This window comes from Vanellus vanellus, assembly GCF_965231255.1.
Source record: "Vanellus vanellus genome assembly, chromosome: 10".
Lineage (NCBI taxonomy): Eukaryota > Metazoa > Chordata > Aves > Charadriiformes > Charadriidae > Vanellus > Vanellus vanellus.
This window is the reverse complement of record NC_138915.1, coordinates 24,211,118-24,236,085: the sequence shown is the minus strand read 5'-3', so window position 1 is coordinate 24,236,085 and position 24,968 is coordinate 24,211,118. Positions and strand designations below refer to the sequence as shown.

Genomic DNA, 24,968 nt, shown 5'->3' with positions numbered 1-24,968 from the left:
TTCCAGGCTCAGACCGCTAAAATAAGTGACCCAATTTGCAGAGGTGCTGGGCTCCGGTAGCTTCCCTCTGACCTGGTGGTACCAAATAAAATTGACTCAATTCCTTTTTTCACAGGAAGTTATTATCATCTGAAAGACTCACGTGCTTTTTTTTCCCCGCTCTCAGACAAATACATATGTACAGAGGGGGGAAAAAAAAAATAAATAAAAGAGTGAATAAGGGTCGGTGTTAAAATAAAGATTTCTTTGGTCCCTGGTTACTTTTCAGTAAGTTCCAGTGCACACCCAGCTACAAAGTGTTAAGAAACATGTTTCTGTGGGACAAAAGCAAACCAAGACGCATCGACAGAGCCCCAAACGAAATTCCAGTTAGCACAAAGGTGACAAGAGGGTATTCAGGGCCTGGTCCAGGGTGCCCTGAAGCACCACATGTCCCCCAAAATAATTACACCCTCTGAGCAGTCCTTCCGCGAGCCCCATCCAATCGAGCAGACTAAACCGCGAACTTCATTCCAAAGTCAGGTATTCTGAACTTGTTAAATGCAGTGTTACAAGTTTTTGTCTCCAAGTCCCCGATACGCGTTCATAGCACATTGTTGGATTTGCAACGAGGGCCCTTGAGGGATCCCTGTGTCATCCCATCTTTGCATGTGTTAAAACCAGCTGCGAGCATTAGCACAGCCCATTGCACCCGCAGCGCTGGCACGACCTCACAGCGAGGGTTATGCCCGTTCCCGAATCGCAGCTGCGATGCTGAGCCAGGGACGCAACGTCCCTCCCGCCCGCACGGGGGGTTTGGGATGGCAGGCAGAGTCCCCATGCCCCAACCACACCGAGCTCCTCGTGCCCCAGCGCAGACCAGTGCTGGACCTGCTCTCCCCCGGGACCCCGAGACCACGCTCCCTTCGGAGAGCATCCTGCACGGCGCTGTGCGCCGCGGGCACCCGGCGTATAGCCACGGCTGATTATGGCCTGATTAGTCTTAATGACTTCCTCTCTCTAAATGAGCATCCGCAGCTAAGGAAGGAGCGGAAGCTCCTCTCCTCCCATCACGGCATACGATGCGCCGAGGAGCTTACCCGAACAAGGCAGCTCTCCAGAGACGGCGACGGCTTCTGCTTTGCTTCCATCTCCCACCCACCTCCATACCTGCACGGGACCTCTGGTACGACCGTCCCCTGGGTTTTCCCCTCATGCAACCCCCCGTGGGACCCTCTCCCTCGAGCATGGGGGGTTAGCTTCCCTAAGGATGGCTGGCAGATCCCCACCGAATCCCGGGCACTGGTCAGGACCGGGCTCAGGCAGGTCCCAGCCATGGAACACCCAAAACCATGGGAGAAGAGCCAGATGGAAAGCGCAGCCATGGGGACACGGGGAGCTGAGGAGGCTGAAGGTCTTCGTGCCACCTCCAGGTTCTTCACCAGCAGCCACCTCCTCCACATGGGCTGCAACCCTGCCGAAACCAGCCCGTGCTTGGCCCCTGCCTGCCTCACCAATGCGTTCTCCTCCTCTGGCAATGTGGCAGGGCCACGTCCTCCCGTTTTTGGTGGGTACTTTCCTCTTCTTCCACATGTTGCGCTGTTGGGGTCTCTCCCACCTACGTGGCTTCAGACGCTGCCTTTACAGCAGCATCTACACCTCTGCTACAGCCAGTGGGGACACCAGCTCCAGCACCTCTCCCTGCGCTGCTCCCAGGGTCCCTCCGGCAGCTCGACATTCCAAAACCGGCAGCGAGGTACAGCTCCGGGGCCACGGTGTGTGCGGCTGGGCTGGCTGGCAGGCAGCGGTTGGTAATCCAGCCGGAGAGGAGCTCAGCTCAGTCCTCCAGCTCCCCTCTCTTAATTCCAATGTTATCCCTTACTGTATTAATGGGATGCATCGGAAGGGCGAGTAAGCACAAGCACGCAGCCCCGGTCCGAGAGCTTCACGTGCTCAAGGGAAGGGGGAAAAGTCTTACAGGTGAATAAAGAAACTAAGGAGATAGATGTCTTCCGCTATCCACTCCTAAATGACCTTGATAGGTTTTGGGAAGGAGCACTGAGAACATCTGGCGCCCGGTCCCAGGGATGGGTGACAGCAGGACACAGGATGCTCCGGGGTGGGTGAGGGGAACCAGCTCACCCGGCATCTGGGTGGTAAGGCGTAACTTTCCCCAGGAGACGCACAGGGAGGGGGAATGACGTTATAAAGCATTCACTGTGCCTCGGTTCCAGCTGGGCAGCAGGAAAGAAAGGTCGAGACCATCAGAAATATCGGCTGCTTCCCAGCTCCGTGGGGCAAGGGGCTGAGAGCGGGCGCAAGCCTGGATTTTTGGGGGAGGAGAGCAGCTCAGCGCCTGGTTATAGCAACTCAACTGGGTGATGACGGCAGGATCACCAGACGGAGATGCCCAAGAAACAAGCTGAGAGGTGAAATCAGATGGAGGGAGATATATTAGGAACAGACACGCAGATTTACACATCGTGAGTGAGGAGGTGACAAACAGGTCTGTGGGATGGGAATCAAACTCTTGCAACGAGGGAGTGGAGTGAGATGAGGCGTGGTAGAGAGGGAAGACCCTCCCGGGACTCCAGCTGGCGGGAGGACACGCTGGAAGAGATGCTGGAGGTGGAGGGAGGGTATGGGGACCCACCAGCGACCGCAGAGCAGGGGCCGAGCAGACGGACAGGGTCAGGAACAGACAAGCGCCGCGTTCAGCGACAGAGCCCGACGCGAAGGGCAAGTTTCACTACAGTTGTATCTACTTTTAGGTTGCCAAAAATACCTTTCACAGATTGGCTGTCTTTAATTAAAAGGATGTCTCCTGCGCTCCTGGCACGATGCAGAGCTGGTCCTGCCACGCGGGGCTCTGCGGGGACACTCGGCGGGGGCCTTTCCCACGGAGCGGCTCCTCTCTGCCCGCGTCCCCCTGTGCCCTGCCAGCGCTGGGCAGGTCAGGCAGCGGTGCTTTCCCCCCAAATGCCCCTTCACGGCGCAGGAACGGAGCGAAGGAGGAAAACTTCACCCCCTTCCTGTTTTGGCTTCTCTCCTTCCCTCCAAACGCAGAGAACGCCTTTCCTCCTCTCTCCTCCTCCACCTTTCAGTGCAAAGATTTAGCTAATTTCTTCTATGAATAGCACAGGAGTAGCCATAGCAACATCACCCTGCCAACCTCACCACCTCCACTGCCTCCGTGTCCCCGGCACCCCGTTCCTCTCACCCTCCCTCGCACCTCCCCAGGGAACATCTGGGGCTTCAGCCATTTCCCACGAAGCAACCCGCGTTTGGCTTCCCGCCTGCCCCCGTCGCCGCTCGCTCTCCCTCCCTCCAGCCATGCCTGCCCATCGCTCGGAAACCCACCCCGGACCCCCACGGCCTCCCCAAGGCTCTTTCCTCCCCCCTCCCCCCCCCCGCCACCCCCACCCATGCCCCAAAAATCAGGAGCCCCAAATCCTGCCACAGTCAAAATGTGCCGCCCTGCGCTCACCTACTCCAGGTAATTCCCCAGCACATGGGAGGAACTGTAACGAGCATGGAAAAACACGGCTTTCGGTGAAACGCTCGCTGCCAAAGACGGGCAGGGAGGACCTGTCCCCCTCCTCCCCTTGCCTGGCCACGAAACACCTCTGCCGGGGGAGCCCACGCCAGCCCGGCGTGCTCTGGGTGCTTGCAGGTGGTCAGGGACTCGTTGGGATGCTACTCTAATCCCCCCCTGCACCCCCCAGAGGGAGAAAGGAGCTGCAGGCTGGGGGGACAGCAGGACATCACATATCTGGCCAAGCAGGGCCACCAAAGCTGGGGCAGCCCCGGGGGGCCAAGGGCACTTCCCAACCACACGCCGGGGAACCGCACTGCTCCGGGGTCCCTTCCCCAGCCAGGAGAGGGGCTGCCGGTGCCCCAGCCACCCCAAAATGCACGGCAAAACACCAGTGAAACCCTTGGGAGCCTCACGGGGGACCCCGCTTTGGCCACCATGCCCAGAAGCAGGGACCTTGGGGTGAACTGAGCCGCAGGGCTGGACCTCCCCTTTTGGGATGGAACGGTGCCGGCCGGTGCCGGACCCTCAGCGCGGGGAGCAGCGGGAGGCGAGGGGGCTCGGGCACGGCCGGGCAGCTCAGCGCTCCTCTTCCGAGAGCTCGTGGGCGTCAGTGTGAAGGGAGAGGAGGGGTTTGAGCGTTCTGCTCCTCTAGCGCTGCGCATCAGGGCTGCTTTCCCCGGCTCGCGCTGCCATTCCTCCCCCAAAGCCGGGAGTCCTCCTCTCACCCCAGTGTGGCAGGGCAGGGCTCGCATCTCCCGCCAGCAAGCGAGGGGGGACGAGGAGGGCGCAGAGCCAGCCGGAGGGACAGCCACGGGAACAATGGAGGACAGCGATGACAGCAAGCGCGAGGAGCAGGGACTGATGAGCAGGGGGCACGGATAGATAAGGGAGAAGAAATGGAAGAGATCGCGGAGGGGAGAAGAAAAGCAAAGCAAAAAAGAAATGAGAAACCCGGAGCTCAGAGCTTTCCTCCCTCCCCACGGTCAGGATTAGGGGTTCTCAGTTACTGGTATTGCCTGAGCAAGCTAATTTGCGTCCTAGAGAAGAGGAGAGGCAGGAGGAGAGAACCGACGGGGCACCGGAGGTGGGAGGAGGTGTGGGTTGACGTTGGGACCGTGCCGTGTGTCGGGCAGCACGTGTGGGCACGTCTCACATGCCACGGAGCTGCGCACAGGGTCTGCGAGTACGCATGATGTCAGAGAACATACACCACCATATGCAGCCGTGAGCACGTTGCCGATGTCAGAGCACCCGCGCGCGCAGGCGGTGCGCGCTCTCCCCTGCTTGCGTGGAGAAGCAAGGGGAGAAAAAAAGGCTTAAATGAGAGGCGGTGATGGGGGGAAAAAAAAGGGCTTAAACGAGAGGCGGTGAAGCTCCCCGGGAGATGAACGGACCCCCGCTTTCCCGGGGATGCCTCCTGGCCCCGCACACCCCTTCCCACCTCTGCTGCTGGAAGTGCTTCCAGGGACAGGGAGCTCATTTAAAGGGGCAGCCCTGGAAAATGGCAGCCCTGCCTCTAGCCGAAGCTCTCGAGGACGCGGAGGCTGCCTCAGCTCCTGCGGAGGAGACCAGCTCCACATCCTCAGCATCCGGCCAAATCTACCCCGAGCCTGGCATCCCCCGGCCTCCCAGAGCCAAACCCATCTGCCTGGGCAGAAGCCATGCCCAGCTGTTTCCATTTCACCACCTTTTGTCCCTCTGCCCACCGCTGGACTGGGAAGAACGTAGATTCCTGATGGCTCAGGCACTTTGCACCCTCGGATCAGAAGGGGAGCGTTGCAGAGGTATCTGCTGCAAAGCTTTACTCATTGCATACATTTGCTACACACCAGGGAGCAATCCTGCCTGCTCCGATACAGGCAGCGCACATACCACACACGTCATATTCTACATGCAGACCCCGCTATGCTCACGTAGCCTCACACACTGGCATCCTCCGTCGCTTGCAATACCGCGAGGAGCTTTCGATATTTCCCCCCTCCCCCCCCCCCCCCCCTCCATCTTCAGAAAGGCTAAGGCCGAGCAGAGATTCCCAACGTGGACTTTCAGAGCATCCCGAGCCCCTGGGCTCCGTGGCAGCACCACAAAGAGACAATGATTTCTCTTCCACCGTTGCAAAAAAAAAACATGAAAGGCTCCCCTGCCCAGCCTGCCACGGCGGCGATGCAGCTGGCACCGCTTCCTTCCCAGCCTGCTTGCAATCGCCTTACCAGGAACCCCGGGCCGGACCTGTCATGCAAGCAGGAGTGGAAAGGAGGGAGCAGACATGCTTCAATTCCCTGCTCCCACCCAGCTCCCCGAGCTCGCTGCTCTGGATGGAGGGAAGGAAAAGAGATAGCGAAGGGAAGATGGAAGAATGCTTGCCAGGAATCAGCGGGCGAGAGAGAGCCGAGGCTGATTTTGATGCAAAGAGTGGCAGAGAAAGGAGACAGAAAGCAAGACCAGGCTGATAGGAAGGTGGCTGGGTTTTTGGGTGCTTTCTGTAAACATCGTCTGAGCATAGCAGCTTTTAATCTAATTATTTCAACCAGAGCTACAGACTGAGACAGTAATGAAGAAAAAAAGGGAGGAAGGGAAGAAGAAGGTTGTGTTTTCCGAGGGGAAAGGAGGAGAGAATTCCCATTGATTCCCTTGTGCCTGCCTGCTACAGCATCTTGAAATAATAATTAGAAGGATCAATAAGAAATAATGTGAGGTTTGAAGATAATGAATGAAAGCGGCAGAAGAAGCAAATTGAAATGCCTTTCTCTAAAGCAGGGTAAATTATTTTTCAGGCAGGGTCTAGCCTCCATTTTAATGCTTTGCAAACAGCTCCAACCATTTTCTAAGCTGGCTTGTGGGTTCAAAGCAAGACTGGTCTCTCCATTTAGGGGAGAAAGAGAGACACAGCCTGAGAATGGGTCCTGGAGGAGAACACTAATAAAACGAATGTGTGTGGGAAGAAATGGAGGCAGTGAAATGGGGCAGAAAGCACACAGCAAGCCAGCGACCAGAGCAGGGTTACATAATGATTTCGGGGAGCAGGGACGTAGCAGCAGAGCGAGGAAACCACAACTCAATGGAGAGCAGGTGCCAGTTTGGGAGCGCTGGCAAGTGGCACCGCGAGCCCATGAGGCTGCCCGGCGGGCAGCACGCCCCACGCCCGTTAACCACAGTCTGATGGGATGCCCTCGACGCTGCCGGGGCTTCAGGCAACAGCATCGTAAGCGGCGGAGGACCTCGGGTGGGGTGTCCGAAAAACATCATGCCTGAATGCCCGCCTTGTGCCGAGCGAGACCCAGCTGGCCCAGCTTGGCCCCGGGGAAGCTGCTCCGATGCAGAGCTCCTACGCTGGGCAGGACCACGACGGCGATGCCAACCCGAGCGATGCCGGTAGCCAACCTGAGAGCGACGGTGCCGGCCAACCGCAACAACGCCAGCATCCACCCCGGCCGCCCGCGACGCCCCAGGGGTGACGCCGCACCCTGCCGCGACCCCGCCGCTCTCCCCGGGTGACCCCCCCATCAGCCGCCCGCCCCGTCCCATCACCGGGGAGCCGCCGCCCGGGGGGCTGGCCCGTACCTGCTCGTACCAGTCGCGGCTCGAACACGTGCACTCGGGCCACCAGCCCGGGCCGCTCCCGTTCACCTTGGGCGCGTTCTTCCCCGGCGGCGGCGGCGGCGGCGGCTGCTTCAGGGCGGCGGGGTCGCGGGCGGGGGGCCCCAGCTTGGCCTTGCCGCGGGCGGCGGGGGCGGCCCCCCCCGGGGCGGGCAGGGTCTGCGAGCCGTACCCGCCGTAGCCGTACTGCTCGTGCTGCCACTCGCCGTAGGAGGGGGGCTCCATGCGCCGCAGGGCCGCCATCCGCGTCACCTCGTAGCACTCGGGGCACTTGCAGCAGTGGTGGTGCTTGTGCATCGCTGCCCTCACACCATAGAGCCGGCAGGGAGGGAAGGAGGGAGGGAGGCGGCGCGGAGGGAGGGAGGGAGGGAAGGAGGGAGGGATGCTCGGGGGGCGGCAGCGGCCCCCGCCCCGCGCAAGGCGCGCCTGCCGCCTCCTCCTCGCCCGCTCGGCGCCCCCGGCCCCCGCGGGAGGAGGAGGAGGAGGAAGAGGAGGAGGAGGAGGAGGAGAAGGAAGGGGAAGGGGGGGGGGGTGGTTTACAGCGCGGTGATTTCCGCGGGGGCGCGCCGCGGCATCGCCCGCGGCGCCGCTCAGTCCCGCGGCCGCTCCCGGCGCGGGGCGCGGGGCAACGGCTCCGTCCCGCTCCGCTGCATGGGACGACTCGACTCGGTTCGGTTCGGTTCGGTTCGGGAGCGCGGAGCGCGGCACCTGCGGCGGCGCGAAGCATCCCCCGACTCCTCCCCTCTCCCCTCCGGCGGCCAATCCGCGCCGGCGATGCCTCCGCGCCCCGCTCCGCCCCGCCCCGCCCCGCCCCGAGCGCGCGGGCGAGGGGCAGCCGCCGGCTCCGCGCCCCGGCCGCGTTTGCCACTACCGGAGGGGGACCCTTGCCGGGGAAGGGGTCCCCGGGGAGCCCCCGCGCCGCCCCCGCTGACGCCCCGCGACCCCGCGCCGGCGGCGTCCGGGAGGATGAGAAAGGAGAACTCCTCCGCCTCCTGCATCACCTGCGGCCGCCCTCGCCCCGGCCCCGGGCAGCTCCAGCCCCAGCACGGCGGGGGGCGGCCCTGCCGGCTTTGTTGGCTGACACCAAGAGGTGGTCACTTCCCATCAGCCCTGAGCTGCACTGGAGTATGAAATCATCTTTCCAGACCCGAACCGCGGTCACTAGCCCGGCAGCAGCATCTCGGTCGCATCCCCACGTCAGCTCTCACCCGGCTTTGCTGGAAATGGTACCGCACGCGCCAGCACAGCACCCTGGGGCTGCTGCCGCTGCCCTGCGGGCCGCGGGTGCATTGGGGGATGTAGAAACCCCGGGGACCTTTGCTGGGCCTTCCACCTACCGCTGTCAGGGGATGGATGGCAAAAGCAGAGCAGAAATGCCCGCAAGGGCGCTGCTCCCGGTGCAGCTCAGGCAGTCCCTCACCTCTCGCACAGGAGTGCCAGACTGGAATCAGTTCAGAAGAGAGTCACCCAGACAAATTGAACGGTAGAAAGAAAAAAAAACAACAACCACATTACAAAAAAACACACCTGACCAGTTAGAACCTGAACCCGGCCTCCTAATGCCTAAGGGTTGTAATAAATGCTAGGGTGGGTGAAGAATTATTTGAAGAAACGGTACATAAATATGTAGAAGTGCAATGAAAGATGTGCAACGGGGCTCCCACTGGACACGGGTAAAGGAATGAGACAGAAGCAAGAGGGGGCCACAAGACGTGGTGGTTGAACACCCCAGTTCAGGCTGCAAGATCTGCAGGCTCCTACTGGCCGCCTGCAGCCGTCGCGCTACGGCCCTGCTCGCAAGCGGGGCTGTGGGAAGAGGAAGCGCGTGACGGCTGGTCAGACGAACGCCCCTGCCCACCCTCGTTTCTTTAGCTCTTTAAACTGCAATACAAAACTACTTCTGCGCTTCACCACCACCACCGGCTCCCGTGGTGTTTGCTCCCAAGCGGCCAAGTGAAATAGTTGTTTCTGGGCGAAGGGGGGGGGGGGGGGCAGAAGACACCCCATAATTGGGATCCGCGTTGTCCCCAAGTCCCAGAGTCCCCACCGTGCGGTGCAGAGCCTGTCCTTTCCAACTCTGCCTGCACTTCGTTGCCTGTGGGCTGCTCAGGTTACCTCCATCACCGGATCATGTGCTGCTCCATGCTTAATGCCACCGAGCGGTGTGGTGGCTCAGATACGTTACAATGAAATTTCCCCAGCTGCAAGCTTAGGACAGTCATAATGTTCCCGGACCAGCAAGTCTAGGGAGCCTGTCCCCACCACGCTGGCCTCGAGCGGCTGAGCACCGCACTGCTGCTGAGCCCTCAGAAACAGCTCCACAGGCGAACCTCACCCTGCTGCTCCCAGGGGCTCTCGCTGACCAAGAGGCAGTGGTGGGACCCGGGTGCTCTGTGGCACTGACCCAAAGACGCCGTAAGATGAAGCCAATGGATGCGCAGAAGAAAGCGCTGCTACCCCGCAGAGCTCAGTGCCACAGGACACTGCAGATCCCCAGGAGCGCACTAAGGCAAGGAAGGATCGGCTGCCTGCACCCGAAGCAAGCTTGTTCGGAGCGATTTTAATCAACGAAAAGCTGTGTTTGTGTGCGTGGAAGGGAAGCATGCAGCGTGGGCATCAACAGGGAACTTTACACTTCAGGCTTTAAGAAATTAAGATCATCTCCACATCTGCTGCTCCCTGTGCCACCTCCCAGAGCACGCGGTGCTGGCCCTGCAGGAGGATGCTGCGGCGACGAGCCCTGTGCTCCGGGGAGATGCTGTCCCTCCTCGACAGCCAGGGTGGACCAGGGGGCTGGGGGCTGTCATCCGTGGGGAGAGGGCACCTTTGCAGCAGTGAGGTGGGGACGAAGGGAGGGACTGGGGCAGGAATGAAGCTGAAGCAGGGCACTGCTGCACCAAAGCAGAGCAAGCAGCCCTGTAGAAACAGGCAGGTGGGCTTTGTCTCCTGCATGACAGCAAAAGGACATGCAGTCCATCTTGGCTACCCACCGTCTCCCACCCAGTGGCACCTCTGAGATCTGAGTCATTTCATCAACAAGATGTGCACGGAACCTGTAACACAACCACAACTAATGACTGCTGCAGCCCAGCTGCAAACCTCCCCCCCCCTCCCACATTCCCACCCCAGCATGGCACGGTTCAGCCGCAGGGACCACGCAGCGTGCAGAGCCCCGCTGGCCACACCGTGAGGGCCCCTCCACTACCATCAGCCCCCACCAAAGCCATCTTTGGGCCAAGGTCAGGCAGGAGACCCATGTCTGGAAGATGCTGACTCAGGTGGGAGAAGAGCACCGGGGAAGGGCACATGTGGAGTTTGTAACCCCAACTGCTCGCATCCGCCCTGCTCCAGCCACGTCTCCTCCGGTCACTCCATCCCACGGCGGGGGGCAGGCAGGGACACGGGCATTCACTTAGTGGGGAAGCGTGAAAGCAAAGGACGAGACCCGTTAGGGAAAAGCGCTTTAATAAGGAGCTGAGTGAACAATTAAGCGTTTGATTTCCATCCCCCACCCCTCTCCTCGTGGCAGACTGGAAGGTCTCTGGTCCTCTCCCCGCTTGGTCTCCAGCAGCCCCGCAGATGGGACAGCCGTGCACACACCGGGCATCCCCACACGGGAAACACCCTCGCTGCCAGCCCTGGAGTGCCAGGATCGCTGCCTCCACCCCGCTCCACTTGCCAGCTTGTAAACTCAGGGACGGCTCCACAATCTAGAACCTTCTCCTGCTTCCCCCAGCTCTCTTATCTGCTAGTCCCTCCTCGCCACCTGCAAACGGAGGGGCCTTCAGCCTCAGCCGCCGCAGCTCTGATGGAGCACTGCCCTACCTGCTTGCCCTCCTGAAAGCCTGTATGGCCCGTTTTAGCTGCCACGAGAGTTGTTTTAATTCCTACTCATTTGTAGTGAACCGCACATGCTGCCTGCTAGCCCCAGTTAAAAGAAAAAAAAAAAAATATAAAAAATCCCTGATTGCTGCCGCCTGCTTGCAATGCTCCCTACCGCTGCACGGGGCCGGGGACACGTTCCTTGAGCTCGGGATGAGGTCAGGGCCGGCCAGGGGCATCCGCATCCTCCGCTTCTCCAGCTTGCCTCAGTGAGTAGCGGCGTTTTGACTACCGGGAGCGGCGCTGTCGGAGCCCAAATGGCACAGGCACCTGCACTGGGGTGCCCAGACCAGCGTCTGGCAGGGACGGCACAGTGCCCAGCGCCTTCAGGCAGCTGTGGGCATCTCACCCCAGTGATGTGGGCATGGAGCAGGGCTAAAGGAGGGGGGAGCTGATTTCCAGGCAGGTGCCTTCATGGAGAGAAGCGATTCAAAGAAGCCAAGAGCTCTCTCATCCTCTACCCTCTTCCTACCAGAAGCCCGCCCGTCTTATTTAAATTCAGCTTTGGCAGCTGCTCTTTTTACAGGTGCTAATTTCAGCAAAGTGTCAAGAAATCCCCGGAGATGGTGCTATTTACACGGCACGAAGGCGGCACGGAGCTAGGTTTTATCTGGCGTTGCCGGCATTTCAGCCCCTGGTGTCTCTTCCTTCCTCTCACATGAAGCCCTGCGGGAAGAGGGAAGGCAAGTGTGAGGGACGGGGAGCCGGGGGTCCGTTGCACCTACAGCTTTTCTGGGAGCAGAAGACGGGGCAGGCTGAAGGCAGCCAGCTCCTTGCTGCGACGGCGGTCACGCAAGCGCTGTCACACTGCTCCTCTGCCTTCAGCCCAAGCGGGAGCTGGGTCCTGCCAGGGGCACCGAACCACGCGTTAGCTCTGCGCCCGGGTGCAGGTGGGGAAGGTGTCATCTTTGTAACGCTGGGGGAGGGGGTGGGGGACAGTTTTGCACGGGGGAGGTACCTTCCTCGACCGAAATCACCTGCGAAAAGCTATCCGACATCCAAAGCGCAGGGGACGCAGCGGTGTCTGCAGCCCCCCAGCTGAGAACGGGGAGGGGGGGTGAGGAGCGCCGGGAGGGGGGAGGGGAGCGGGCCGTGGGGAGATGAGCAGCAAAGGGAGGAATCAACGGACCATGGCTCAGTCCGTCAGTCGGTTCCTTAGCGCTACCACAGACCCCCATCCAGGGGGATTTGCAATTTGCTGGGTCTGGGGCTCGACAAATGCAACTCAAACAGGCGCTCTGCAGAGCCACTGGGCAAACGGGGCCGGCGGCGCCCGTGAGCGCTGGAGGGTTTGCGCAGTCACGGGTGAGTGGGAAGGGGCAGGATAACGAACATCTCAGGCTGAGACTGTTCCTCCCTGCCACCAGCAGCGATTCACGCCAGGAAATGTGCAGCTGCGATGATAATACCCGGGCATACCAAGGGACCGATAGCTCTCAGCGCTCTCAGGGTAGTTGCCAGAGAAATTATCCTCCTCCGGGGCAAACCCATTTTCATTCTATTAACGATCCGGGATGCGTTGCCCAGTGCCACTGCGCAGTTCCCCCACCCTCACCTGTGGCAGTAACGGGGTGCGGGTCTTCAATAAACACCACCGGCCGCTTTCTGCAATTGAAATTACAGCCAACTAAATGTCTTCCATGGCTGCGCTGGCGGGGGAGAGGAGCGATGGAGACCTGCAGCAGGTTCCTGCAGCACAGCCCAAGCTCCCTCCCTGTAAAGGAGAGCCTGGAGGCTCTATTTAATACCAATCAACTGCAGCAGGCTTTATGGATTTCCTGACAGCCTCACAACGCCCACGGCCGCTCTCCCCGTCACCCGGCAGAGAGGCTCCTGCCTTGTGCTGGAGCACTTGAAGCACGGGCTGGCCGTGGGCTGCCTTCCTGCGGCACCTCCCCGGGCGCGAGGGGGGAGCCTTGCTGCTGCACAGGCAGGGCAATTACAGCACTGCCGTGGCTTGTGGTCTGTGGGCGCCCTGTCCTTGCGTGTGCCTCATTTCCTTTAGAATAAAGCATATTTCCAGCCCGAAGGAGCTGAGGGAAGGTTTGAAAATGCGACCAGGGCACGACGTCACCGCTCCAAGCCAGAGTCAAAGCAAGGTATTTCGAAGTCTCATGCCTTTAAGAGAATCGGTTGGTATTTTTTTGGTCCTGTACCTTGACCTCCAGCCGGTTGTGCCTAGTATGACCCCAGCAGACCATCCTGTTTCCCCGCATCTTTCCCTAGTCCCAAGCTGTCCCAGGGTGTGCTTACACACTCAGACTTAGCAGCAGCCGAACACACCCCGCTCATGCCATACAAAACTGTTGGAGGTCTCCTGGCCGGTCCTGCCTAAGCTGATGTGTCCTTGGGGCCGCAAAGCCCCACGAGTCAGCTCTCGTGAGCTCCCCATCGGAAACCACCCCTGCAGGAACCAGTCCCATCCTCAGAGTGGGTCAACATGCGGCTCTGAAAGTGGCACCACTCAGCTCAGATCTGGGGCTGCCCTGGGCAGCACAGACGTACCCAGAGGGACCGTTCCCCACACCCAGGGATGCCCTTTCCTCCATTATTCCCACTCTACGTGGGGGGTGAGAAGGGGAGCTCTGTGGGTCCACACTTTCTCTCCTTTGCTTGGCCATGCCTGCTCCAGTCTGCCCCTTCCAGAGGGAGCAAAGCCCGTTCAGCAGCTCCCACTGCCCCCAGCCAGTGGCTCGCAGGGATACTGGTGCCTCGTCCGGGCTGTGCTGCCTCAGGACACGCTTTCCGGCGTGGGAACCTGCCCAACCTCGGGGAGATAAATGAACGCTGGTGTCCCTGGGAGCCCCGGACACCCGCGGTGGATGGGACGTGGCCCCCCGGCTGGCTTCGGCCCTCCCTACCGCCGCTGCGCTGTCCCCTTTAAGGGAGAAAGCGCAGCTCGGAAATTTCTGAATGGCTGTCCCCGCCCCCGCCCCGCCCGCCGGTCGCTCGGCCAATCAGCGCGCGTGCCGCAGGGCCGCGGCCGCCGCACGGGCCTCTCTTAAAGGCGCACTGTCGCCGCCCGCCCGGCAGGAGAAGACACGGCCCTTCGGGAAGCCCCGAGGTGACCTTGAACCCGGGACGGCCGTGGCGGGAAGAGGCGTTCCCGAGGCACCGGCACACCCGCGTTCCGTACACACGGGAGCCACACGCCAGCAAGCCCGCGGCTGGGTGAGGGATGCCAGCCAGGGGGGACGTGCCGCTTCCCTCCCGCTGGCTTCAGGGCTTGCTTTGGCCAAGGGGTGGTGGGGTCGCAGGGCCTGGGCATCCCCGGCTGGGGTGAGTTTCACCCCGAAGGAAGCCAGGCCACCGGCTCCGCCACCGAGCCACCGTGCGGTGTGCGCAGGCGGCTGGGAGGTGGGTGTCATCACCGCGCTCTTGTTCGGAACCAGGGCGGTAAGGCGGGAGCGCTCACCCGCAGCAGCACAGCCCCGAAGCTTACGAAACCTCCCTGCCACCCCCCCCCCACCCCCACCCCCCCCCCCACGGCGGCGGGAACGGCCAAGCGCAGCAACGGGACCGCCACGCGCTCGCGAAGCAGCGGGCAGAGCCTGCCCCTGCCTTCAGCGATGACTCCAGCCTGCGGCTCCTCCTGCACCGCAGCGCCGTGCCCCCTCGCTCGCCCCGCCGCAGCTCCTCCCGCGGGGCTGTGGAATGATCTGTTCTAAAAATACCCCTGAAAAGGAGGGGGGGACACGGCCTGGTGGGACATTGCCGCGTTTCCTGGACACGTGCAGGTGGGAAGCTGGGTGTGAGGCCGGGGAAGCGACGCCGGCCAGGCACGATGCTCCCGGTGCCAGTGCTTTGGGCGCAGAGGCTGGCGTGCAGGAGCGGTGCCAGCCCCGAGCGCTATCTAGGCCACAAACTGCAGGAGGCCTTCGCCCGAGTCTCAATACTCAGAATAATTTTTAGGTGTGATGCCAGCGAAGGCTCCCGCAAGGTGCTTTGTCCCCGTGGGCTGCAGGGCTCCGGCGGGCGCTGCCTCGGAGCAAACCCTCGCTTCCCGCAGCAGGGCAGGAGGTCGGCTTGGAACGTCGGCACTGCTGCAGCCACGCACCGTCTCGCCTTCCAGAGCAGGCAGAGTGCAGCAAGGGGAGGCAGCACACAGCAGAAGGCACCTTTCAAAGGGCTCACACTCGGATGCACAAGAGGGATTATTCCCAAACCCGCACTCATCCCCTGTCCTCCTTCCCCTGCAATTCCCCCAGCTCCTACCGGTGCTGAGCATAATGGATCTCGCGGCGTAGTTTGATACTGATCCTCCAAACCCTAAAGACTAAAAACCTTCATGAGCAGCTATCGTGGCTGCTCTATTTATAACAGTGTCGGCATTGCCTCTTGCCACCAGAATCCTGATTTCCGTCCAGCCCGATGCCATTAAGATGCAGCGACGTTCCCCCAGCTCCAGCGCTCCAGATAGAAAGCAGCTGGCCCGCCAGGCTCTGCCTTCAAGCTTGGTTTGTTCCTCTCAAAAATGGCAAGGAGAACCCGTTTGTTTCGCAGTAACGCACCCGGGAGATTTGTCCTCAGCCTCCTGCGACACCGGGGTGGCTGCGAGGGGGAGCGGAGCATGGGTGGGTGGAGGTGGGGGCGGCACATCCCGCGCCGCGGGCACGGAGGCTCCGCTCTTTGAGAACCCCTGGTTGGTTTGTGCTGCGGGAGACGGGCTCCAACGCTTCGCTTCGGTGTCAGCAGGAACGTGGTCAGTCACCCGACAGGGCAGAGCGGGAAAGGAGGGACCAGGGTGGTGCACTGAGGCTGCACCAGCTCATTTTGGAAACTTAATGAGCAAAGCAGAGACGCCGTGGGGAGGGGGCGGCGGCTCATGGAGCTCCTGGCCACCGCACTGGTGGGGCTGGCCCCTGTTCAGTCCCCATCCCGCTGAGATGTCTGCGGACGGTCTCAGTTCTCGCTTTCAGAGCTACGCCTGAAACCCACCGGTGTGAATCTCAGTGTGCGAGTCGCCCCAGCAGCCGTGCTCCCCTGGGGACGGGCAGACACGTGCTCCAGACGGAGGCAAACAGAGCTGGAGCACGAATCTGGAGGGAGCACGGATGGACTCCAGGCTTGACTGGATGACGCCGGAGCGTGGCCATCTGCAGGACACTCCCCAAAGCCTCCCTGTCACCGTCGTCCCCTTTTCGCACTGCACGGGGAGCGCTGCGCACGCTTGCACCATCATGAAATAACTTCAAAACAGTGATGATGACTTGGATGACCGGATGGACCAACAGCCCTGTGTCCGGCGGGGCTTTCCCACGCTGCGCAGCCAGAAAAGCCTTAGGGTCTGCCGAGGATCTTCCTTTTGCCGTTGGTTTTAGACAGAAATAGATTAGGAAGAGGTGGCCACGCGTGAGCCTCTGGTTTGACAGCCTGGTGGCTCTACTGACTTCTTCATCCTTTGCTGAAGCTGTATATTGAGCTGGGAGAAATGAGGTCTAAGCATCTCCTCGTTCATCTCCACAGCAGGAATAGCACGAGCTGAGGCTACTCAACCCCGAAATGTCCACTGAAGTGACAGCTCTTACTGCCACAGCCCGTGGTGATCCCCCGCTTTGAGCAGCAGCATCCCTGGGACACGCAGCCGGGTGTCCCTGCTGTGCAGGGATGGTGTGTGGTTCCGTCTGAGCGCGTCGCTGCAGACAGACGCCCTCCTGCCTTCCGCGCTTGGGCTTTCCAGCCGGTGCCTGCGACGTCGAAACACAAAACTGCTGAAGAGCAGCTGAACGCAGAGCCCTGAAGTGACCTTCAGGCACAAAGCGGCTCAAGTGACACCGGGGCAGCAGCAGCCGGGACCTGGGGGCCGTGGGTTGCTGCTATTCTTCTCTGCTTCTCCTAAAATTAAACATCCTCTCAAAGGTGCATGGGGATGCGCTGGAGGGGGGCGGTCCCTCTGGGAGTTGGTTGTTCCTCTGCTCCCATCGCTTGAGCATTAGCTGCTTCCCAGGATTTTGGGGTCGCAGGGCTGATGCTGTCGGGCTGGAGCTGAGATAAAGCCGTGGCCGGTCTGGCCTGCAGCGATGACTTCAGCTGCTTGCCCAGCCAGCCCGCAGAGAGGCCGCGGGGTGGTGGGGACAGCAGGGCACGTGCAGCAAAGCAACTTCATGGGGGGCTTCAGGGTTGGGGGGGGGGGGGGGCTGCATTCGTTGTCAGACGTTTGCCCCCATCGGGGACCTGCTTAACCTCCCTGACGCTCTTTGCAATAGCGAAGAGCCACTCGGCGCTTCCCCTCTCAGGCACCGTGCGGGGAAAAGGAAGAGCGGTGGGGCTGCAGGCAGGGCAGGGGGGAGCGGGGGGCTCGCAGCGGGCACTGCCGCAGCATCCGCCAGGCGCCAGTCGCATCCCGACCCGCTCCCGCCAGGCAAAGGCGCAGAGCACGGGAACGCCCTTCTCTTTGGCCGAAGGCAGATCGGGCAAGAGGAAAAAGCACTCGAGAGAAGGACGGGCGAGCAGACAGCCGGTCGCCGCGCTGGCGGCACAGCCTGCCTTCCTCTGCCAAATCCCCCGGGGAGCTCTGCGAACCTTTCTTGGCGCTTGAGCTGTGGGTTATAGGACAGACGGACACATCTTCAGCGGCAGGGAGGGCTCCTCACACCCTGCCGGGGTGTTTCTGTAGAGCTGGGCTGGGTCCTCCCTGGTGATGCAGGGAGGGAAGGGGACATTTTTGGCTTCAGCCAGGCAGGGCTGAAGCACAGCCTGCACCGGGCGCGCTGCGGGCAGGCTCAGCGGCATCCCGCGTACCCACAGCCCGCGCGAGTGGCAGCACCCTCTGCCAGCGAGGTTCCCCTTTCCCCGGCGACTTCGGAGCACGCACGGAACGTCTGTCCTCTGAAGCGCTCTCGCTCGCTCTCTCCATCACGTTCAGACCGGCTGCTGGGCAGAGCGGGGACAAAGCCGCGGCGCTGGCGTCGGGCAGCGAAGCGACGAGACCCTTGGCGGGCAGGCGGGAGGGAGGGATGCAGGGGCAGGCGGCGGCGGGAGGGGTGGGACGGCGCTGGCGCGCTGACAGGGATGAAGTCAGAGCGGCTGCAGAGCCGTGCTGGGAGGCAGGAGAGGGTGGCAGGGGAAGAGCAGCGCTTTCTCGCAGGCGCAGAGTTTCTGCTCATCAGCGGCATTGTTCCTCTTTCATTTATCTTTACAGCTGGCTGCTCTCCGCTCCCCGCGCGGAGGATGAGAACGGCGTTTACTGAGAGAAGCAGCTTTGCTGCCAGGCTGTGAGCGCAGGCGAGCCGCACCGGCCGCGGGAGACTCCTCGTGGCTCTTCCCGCTGTAGATGCACACAAGCCCTGAGCAGCCCTGCTGGGGCAACCGCCGGGCTCGGGGAAAAGTTGAAACGGAGGATTCGGCAAATAAAACCCCACAAAACCCCAGAGCTCAGGCAGGATCGCGCCACTGAGCGCCTCAACGGGGCATTTCAGCCGGCCGAGTCTCTTCGCGCTTGCCCCGTTGGGGGCTGAACAGCCACATTCCCGCGGAGGGATGGTTTCAGCCCACTACGCCTCGCCGTCGGGACGCACACCTTGCTGCTGTATTTACGGGTCCCGCTTCCTTTGCCGCAGCCATTTGCACGCTGCAGGGCTACGCGGAGTGCACGCGCATCCTTGCCAGCAGACAGAAAATTTCCTGTGCCTGGAAGCATTTGTGCGGAGAGGCGATTTATTTCTCGTGCGTCTTCCTGGCTAAAGCAGGTTACGGTGGCTTTTGCTCTGCTCTCGCTGGCGGGGGGGAGAGGACAAAGCCAGGACAACAGAAAACTTATTTACATTGACGGATGCGATAAGAGAATTACACTTACTTTAGGCAGGACAAGCCAGTTCGTCATCTCGCCTTTTATCAGTGGCAGCGTGTCCGCTAGAGCTCTTGTCCCGGGGCTGATAGCACCAGGGGGGAGATGCTCTGCCCTCCTGCCCTAGCGTTAAATATCACCTATTGTAAAAGCTTCCCCGGTTCTTCCAAGTACCATTTGCCATCTCAGGTGTTTTCCCGAAACCCACTTTGGAAATGCCTGTGGCAAAAAGCACACACGGAAGACTGGGGAGCAAGAAGTCGCCGTGGGGGTGGGCAGGAGCTGGCTGTGTAGGTGTTATCCAGCCCCGACGCCATCCTGCGCGCTGGAGCTGTGGAGAACCGACATGGGAGGCGATGCTGGGCGGGAGCTGAGGTGTCCTCAGTGCCTTCACGCAGGAGCGAGGGGTGCGAAGCAGGGCCGGCGCTGCGGTCCATCGGCACGGCCGGTCCCGTGTCGCGGTCCGGCTCGCTGACATGGGGGGCTGCTGGAAATGCTCCCACTCTGCCGGGGCAAGGCCTGTGTCCAGCGATGAAGATGACGTCTCAGGGAACAGGCTCAGCGCCATGTCAGAGGTTGCCATACCCCAGCCCAGGGGCTGCCGCAGAGGAGCAGTGCTCGAACCTGCAGCTCTCCAGCTCCGCTTGGTCCCGGCTTCCAGGAAAGCTGCTGGGTCTCCGCAGAACGCCGAGTGTCAGGCAGGACGATGGGCACGGCTGAGCCCAGCACCGAACGCTGCCACCCCGATGGTCTTTCCCCTCCAGGTCCCTGCTCTGCCTGCAGCCAGGCTGTCAAGTGAAGCCATCCTCTGGGATGATAGAGGCTGCCGATGAGAGAGCCCTCCCAGAGCCCTCTCCTGCCACCCGGGTCCCCACCGCCCCCTCCCTCTCTCGGGGCACTGACCCCCGGCTCCGGGCCGGCAGCCGCGGTCCCCATGGACCGGCGACCCCGAAAGCGCCAGCGCCCGGCACGGAGGAGCGGCTCCTGACCCGTACCGACACAAGCCAGGAAAGGAGGAGGCTGAAAATAAAAAAAGCTTCAGAAAAGAATGACAGGAATTATTTCAGGGCTGGAACAACCTGCCTCACACTGAGCGAGTGAAGAAGCCAATCTGTTTAGTTTATCTAAGGGAAAGTTAAGAGGGAACTTAGACGCATCTATAAATACCTACATGTTGGGAACATTTCTGATTGCCACCGTCCTTTATCCTAGCAAACAAAGGCAGCAAAATTTCCTGGGGCTGGGAGCTAAAGCGAGAGAAATCCAGGCTAACAGCAAAGTGCAGATTTTTTAATGGGAAGGATAAATAACCATCGGGCCAGCCAGGGTAGGGACACAGCAGATCCCCCATCGCGTAAAGTCTGAAAATCAAAGCAAAGCGGCTGCTGCTAAAGGAGCCATTGCAACTCAGCCAGGCATCCGGGGCTGGATGCCGGAACCACTACACTCCTCAGCCTGGGACAGTCAGGATGAAAATCCCCTAAAATCTGATTCTTCCCGACCGATCCGGTTCTCCCCCCCTCGTGGGTTTTGCCCCGTGACTCCCCCGTCTGCGGTCACGGTTCCCACCCACTGGCAAAGAGAGACAGGCAGCCGAGCTCATCCTCCTGTCGTGTTCGGAAAACCGCCATCCCGCCCTTCCGAAACCGGTAAAGATTTGGTGAACGTTTGAAAACATAGAGAGGAGCAAGAAGAAAAGGAGAAATTACCAACAGCAAGGGAAAAAAAAATGGGGTGTCACCCATTTTATTGCAGTCCAGAATAAGAAGGGAAACATTTAAGAAGGAGAGAAAAGAAGCAGAGCAATTTTTGTATTTAAAATATTTCGGAAGAAGACTTTGACTCAGCAAACAAGCATAATTTCAACCCATGCCAAGGAAAACAACATTTCCGTATAATTTTAAATCTGCGGTGAGCTCCATCCATCCCGGCCATTTCATCCCTCCCAAAAGTGCATTTTGCCCTTCGCTCGTCCCTAAAGCTCCCCTCAAATGTGTAGCCCAAACGATGCGCTCGCCCCAGGAGGAAGCTGAGATTTATGATGCACATCCAAATAAATGGCGTTTCCAGGTAAATAAGACAGCAGAGAAAAGCTCCCGGTACGCTGAGGAATGGACCTGCCATTTAAGAGCTCAGAGGAAAAAAAACAAAAAAACAAAAAACAAAAACAAAAAACACAGAAATCTGCAACGTGGGAGTGTGCCAGCGCTGGGGGGCGAGAGGGATGGGGCTGGGAGGATTTCCAGCTCCACGCAGCCTCTTCATTTCTGCGCCATATCCACCTGCCCTCCCAGCCCCCAGGGCTGACAGGGGGCCACGGTAAATCCTAACGCAAGGGGATGATTTCGGTGTCATCCAGCCCCTGGGCACAGGTGACTGCGAGATTTCCTAGCCTCAGCATCACCAGAATAGCCACGAGGAAACCCTGCCAGCCCCAGGCAGGGAGGAAAATGCCTCCCTGGCACAGTTCCCGCGGCGCTACAGGCACGCGGCCCCAGTGCTGTCCCCTCGGTGCCAGCCGCCGGCCGGGCTGGTGGGGTGGGACGCGGCGTGGGGCGCACGGAGGCTCACCTGGGGCAGGGCGCTGCGAGAGCCGAGCACCAGGCTGCAGACGCTGGCCGGTGCCTCCGTCCTCCGTGCCGTCACCCTCACCAGCCGCGGCGGCGTCCCCGGCGCGCTGTCCCCAGCCCCCGCGGGAAGTCTCCGCTCACCATCCCGGGACGGAGCCTGAAACGAGACGGGGGGTACATGCGGGTAAGGGCAGGCCAGCTGCCTCCAGGCACCCCCCACCGCTTCTGGAAGGGGCAGAATGAGATTTCCCCCACGCAGGGGGCTCATACAGCCTTCGGTGAGCATCCCGCTGCCCGTGACAGCCTGCCCCGTGGGCAGCGGGGTGCAGGGGATGGTGGAAGCTGGCAGGCAGGGGACTTCGGGGCTGTCCCACCGCCGGGTGGGGGGCAGCTCCCCGTTGCAGTTCACAGTTCAGCAAGACAAGATGCCTCAAACACATTTTTTGGAGAAAGGAGGAGGGATTTGACGGCGTCGATGGGCTTGGGCTGTGTTCGGTGCAGGGAAGCCCCGAGACCGGCTGCTTTGCTCATCCTCCCGGGGCAGGAGTGCCCCTCGTTCTGGCTCCACCAGCCCTCGGCTGCTTCCCTGCTTGCTTCCACATTGATTTTTAAATATCCTTACGGACTGTCACATCTCCTCGGGGCCCCACGGACTGGCCTGGCAGCACAGACTGGTGGCCGTTGCCCACAGAGCTCACCGGCGGGTGGATCAAGGCTACAGGAGACCCAAAAAACCAAAGCCAGATCCCACTGCCTATGGTATGACATCGCTAAAAAAATTTGTTCACAAGCACAGACCAGATATGCGGGTTTGCCTTTAAACAGAGGGACGGTCAACGTGAAGGGGGTCAAGAATAAAAAGGGTTAAAATGGTTCCTGAGTCAGAGGGACACAGATATCTCCTGTTGTGGGCAGTTTTGTCCCCCCTGTTCTGCATTATCAAACTCCTTCGAAGTGTGTTCCTCCCGAGGTGACGTCGTTCAGCTCCATCATCCCCGTGTGCCACTCAAATTTGGTGTCCCCCCAGGTATATGATAGGAAGCCAGTTCAGTCCATGAGGCAGAAATACGGTGTTTATCCGATAGGATTATTTCACTGAAAGGAGGAAACCCCAATTTTTTTGCATTTCTGCACAAACGTTCCTGTATCCCCAGTTCAGGGGGATGCCAGAGCATCCCTTGGGCAGGGCACGAGGCAGCGAGAGGGGGACGGGAAGAGAGCCCTGCAAAGGCAGGAGGCAATATTCTTTACCTCGGTGCCTTTGAGATAACTGAGACCCTACTGCTCAATTCCTGCCTGCCCACCAGGTGCCGGATCTTTTAAAAGGCTGTTGAAAATTAAAGAGAATGCAAATAAGAGAGACAGAAGTTATCTGAGAGCTGGGGGGGAAAAAAAAAAAAAATCCTGAAAAGGGAAACTTAAAAGACTCAACCTACTTCACTTATCAAAAGCAGCCCGCGAGGTGGCTGGATCAGAGCGCCGAAACGTCTCCGTGGGAGACAGCGTCTGACGGGAGCAACTAATCCAGCTGCAACAGCAGAGCGGGAACCAGAGCTGAAGCTATTTGCATTAGGAGTAATTCAATTAACACTTGTGAACCAGAGAAGTTGCCTCGTTAATGAGACAAGCTCTGACAGAGGAGGTGTGGAAACACTCTGGGTGCGCGCTGGCGGGGCCGCGGTGGCCAGCAGCCTCCCGTGCCCCCTTGCCTCCCGCTCGGTACAGGAGTGCGCGCGGTCTGGCTCCGCAGCATCGTGCCGGAGCGGCTCTTACCTCGGGGAGGTTTTGGGGCTCTCCGGGTGTGACCGCGGCGGCCGGCTCGCTGGCACCGTGCTGCTGCCCGGCTGTGCCGCGACACGCGTCCGGGCTGGGCGGCTGCAGGGGTGCGGAGCGCAGCGTGAAATCGTAGAATTCATGGATATCTGTGAAAACAGCACGAGAAACATCCACAGGACCGGGAAGGCAGCCCGATGCCAGCGTCCTGCGTGGGGTGCAGCACCTCTGCCCGCCCCCTCTGTCCCCATCGGAAGTCGGAGCCCTCTGTGAGAGGCTTGCCCCGGGGTGCGGGGCTGGGACAGGGCTCTGCTGGCTCCCCACCCTGGCCAGGCTGCCCACCGTGCCCCCCGGGGTGCCTGGCTCGGCACGCAGTGCCCCATGGCTGCGGAAGCCACAGGCATTTCCACGGCGCAATGACCACACGCTTCACAGAGACTAAGAGGAAACTGTCCCCAGCATCATCCATCACAAACCCAGCCCGTCCCGCTCTCCTCCAGGCTGTGCCAGCCCCACGCATGGTCCCACGTCTCTTCTGCTTCTAGAAGCCTCCTGCACCAGGCAGCCTGACGCCGCCAGGCTCTTCCCTCCCCATCGCTGCTCCCCGTCGCCCCTGGCCTGCGGAGGGACCCCCCGTCCCACAGGGACCGGCAGAGAGGGCACAGGGCACAAGGACAGCAGGCGTGCGGTGTGCCAAAGCTGATGGCTACAGCTGCGTTATCTCCAGCTCCTTCCCCGAGAAATTCCCACCTGGCACAACACTACCTACGCGCTGCCACGAGCAGGTGCCAGGTATCCTCACTCCGGGCTCCAAGGACCCGAGTCTGCTGCTGTAAATCCCAGTGGCTCCGGAGAGAGGAGTGAAGACAGGGTGTCCCAGCCCTCACAGCATCCCAGTGTGGTAAGGGCTGGAAGGGCCCTCTGGAGCTCCCCCAGTGCCACCCCCCACCAGAGCAGGGGCACCTCCAGCAGTGGCACAGGACACCTCCAGGCGGGTTTGGAATGGCTCCAGAGTGGGAGACTCCCCCCCTCTCTGGGCAGCTGTGCCAGTGCTCTGCCGCCCGCACAGGAGAGAAGTCCCTCCTCAGGTTGAGATGGAACTGCCCATGGTCACGTTTGTGCCCGTTCCCTCTTGTCCTGTCACGGGGCACCACTGGAAAAAGACTGTTCCCATCCCCCGGCACCCTCCCTTGAAGGATTTATAAGCATTAATAAGATCCCCCCTAAGTCTTCTTTTCTCCAGACTAAAAAGCCCCACGTCCCTCAGCCTTTCCTCATAGAAGAGATGTTCTAATCCCCTCATCATCTCCGTAGCCCTCTGCTGGACCCTCTCCAGCAGTTTCCTGTCCTTCTTGACCCGGGGAGCCCAGAACTGGACACAGCGCTCCAGATGTGGCCTCCCCAGGGCAGAGCAGAGAGGGAGGATGACCTCCCTCCCCCTGCTGGCCACACTCTGCTTGATGCACCCCAAGATGCCATTGGCCTTCTTGGCCACCAGGGCACATTGCTGGCTCATGGCCATCCCGTTGTCCACCAGGACTCCCGGTTCCCTTTCCACAGTGCTGCTCTCCAGGTCAGCCCCCAACCTGTACCAGTGCATGGGGTTATTCCTCCCCAGGTGCAGCACCCTACACTTGCCCTGGTTGAATTTCATAAGGTTCCTCTCTGCCCAACTCTCCAGCCTGTCCAGGTCATGCTGTATGGCGGCACAGCCTCCCAGTTTTGTGTCATCAGCAAACCTGCTGATGGTACACTCTATCCCTTCATCCAGGTCATTGATGAATGTATTGAACAGGACTGGACCCAGTACTGACCCCTGAGGGACACCACTCGTTACTGACCT

General features: G+C 60.6%; 1 protein-coding gene across 3 annotated transcripts in view; it reads right to left on the bottom strand.

Annotated features, from left to right (window-relative positions):
- DLG3 (discs large MAGUK scaffold protein 3) overlaps nucleotides 1–24,968 on the bottom strand; it is a gene marked incomplete at its 5' end in the record, with an annotated part of 75,034 nt that overhangs the window by 43,437 nt on the left and 6,629 nt on the right. For 2 of the 3 annotated variants that reach the window (XM_082488207.1, XM_082488208.1), the window contains one exon: nucleotides 7,079–7,411. In XM_082488207.1, coding sequence (XP_082344333.1) covers nucleotides 7,079–7,411 — 333 coding nt within the window. Of the gene's footprint in view, nucleotides 1–7,078; nucleotides 7,412–21,353; nucleotides 21,510–23,125; nucleotides 23,275–24,968 lie in introns of those variants that run through there. The other variant, XM_082488206.1, reaches the window with a different exon arrangement.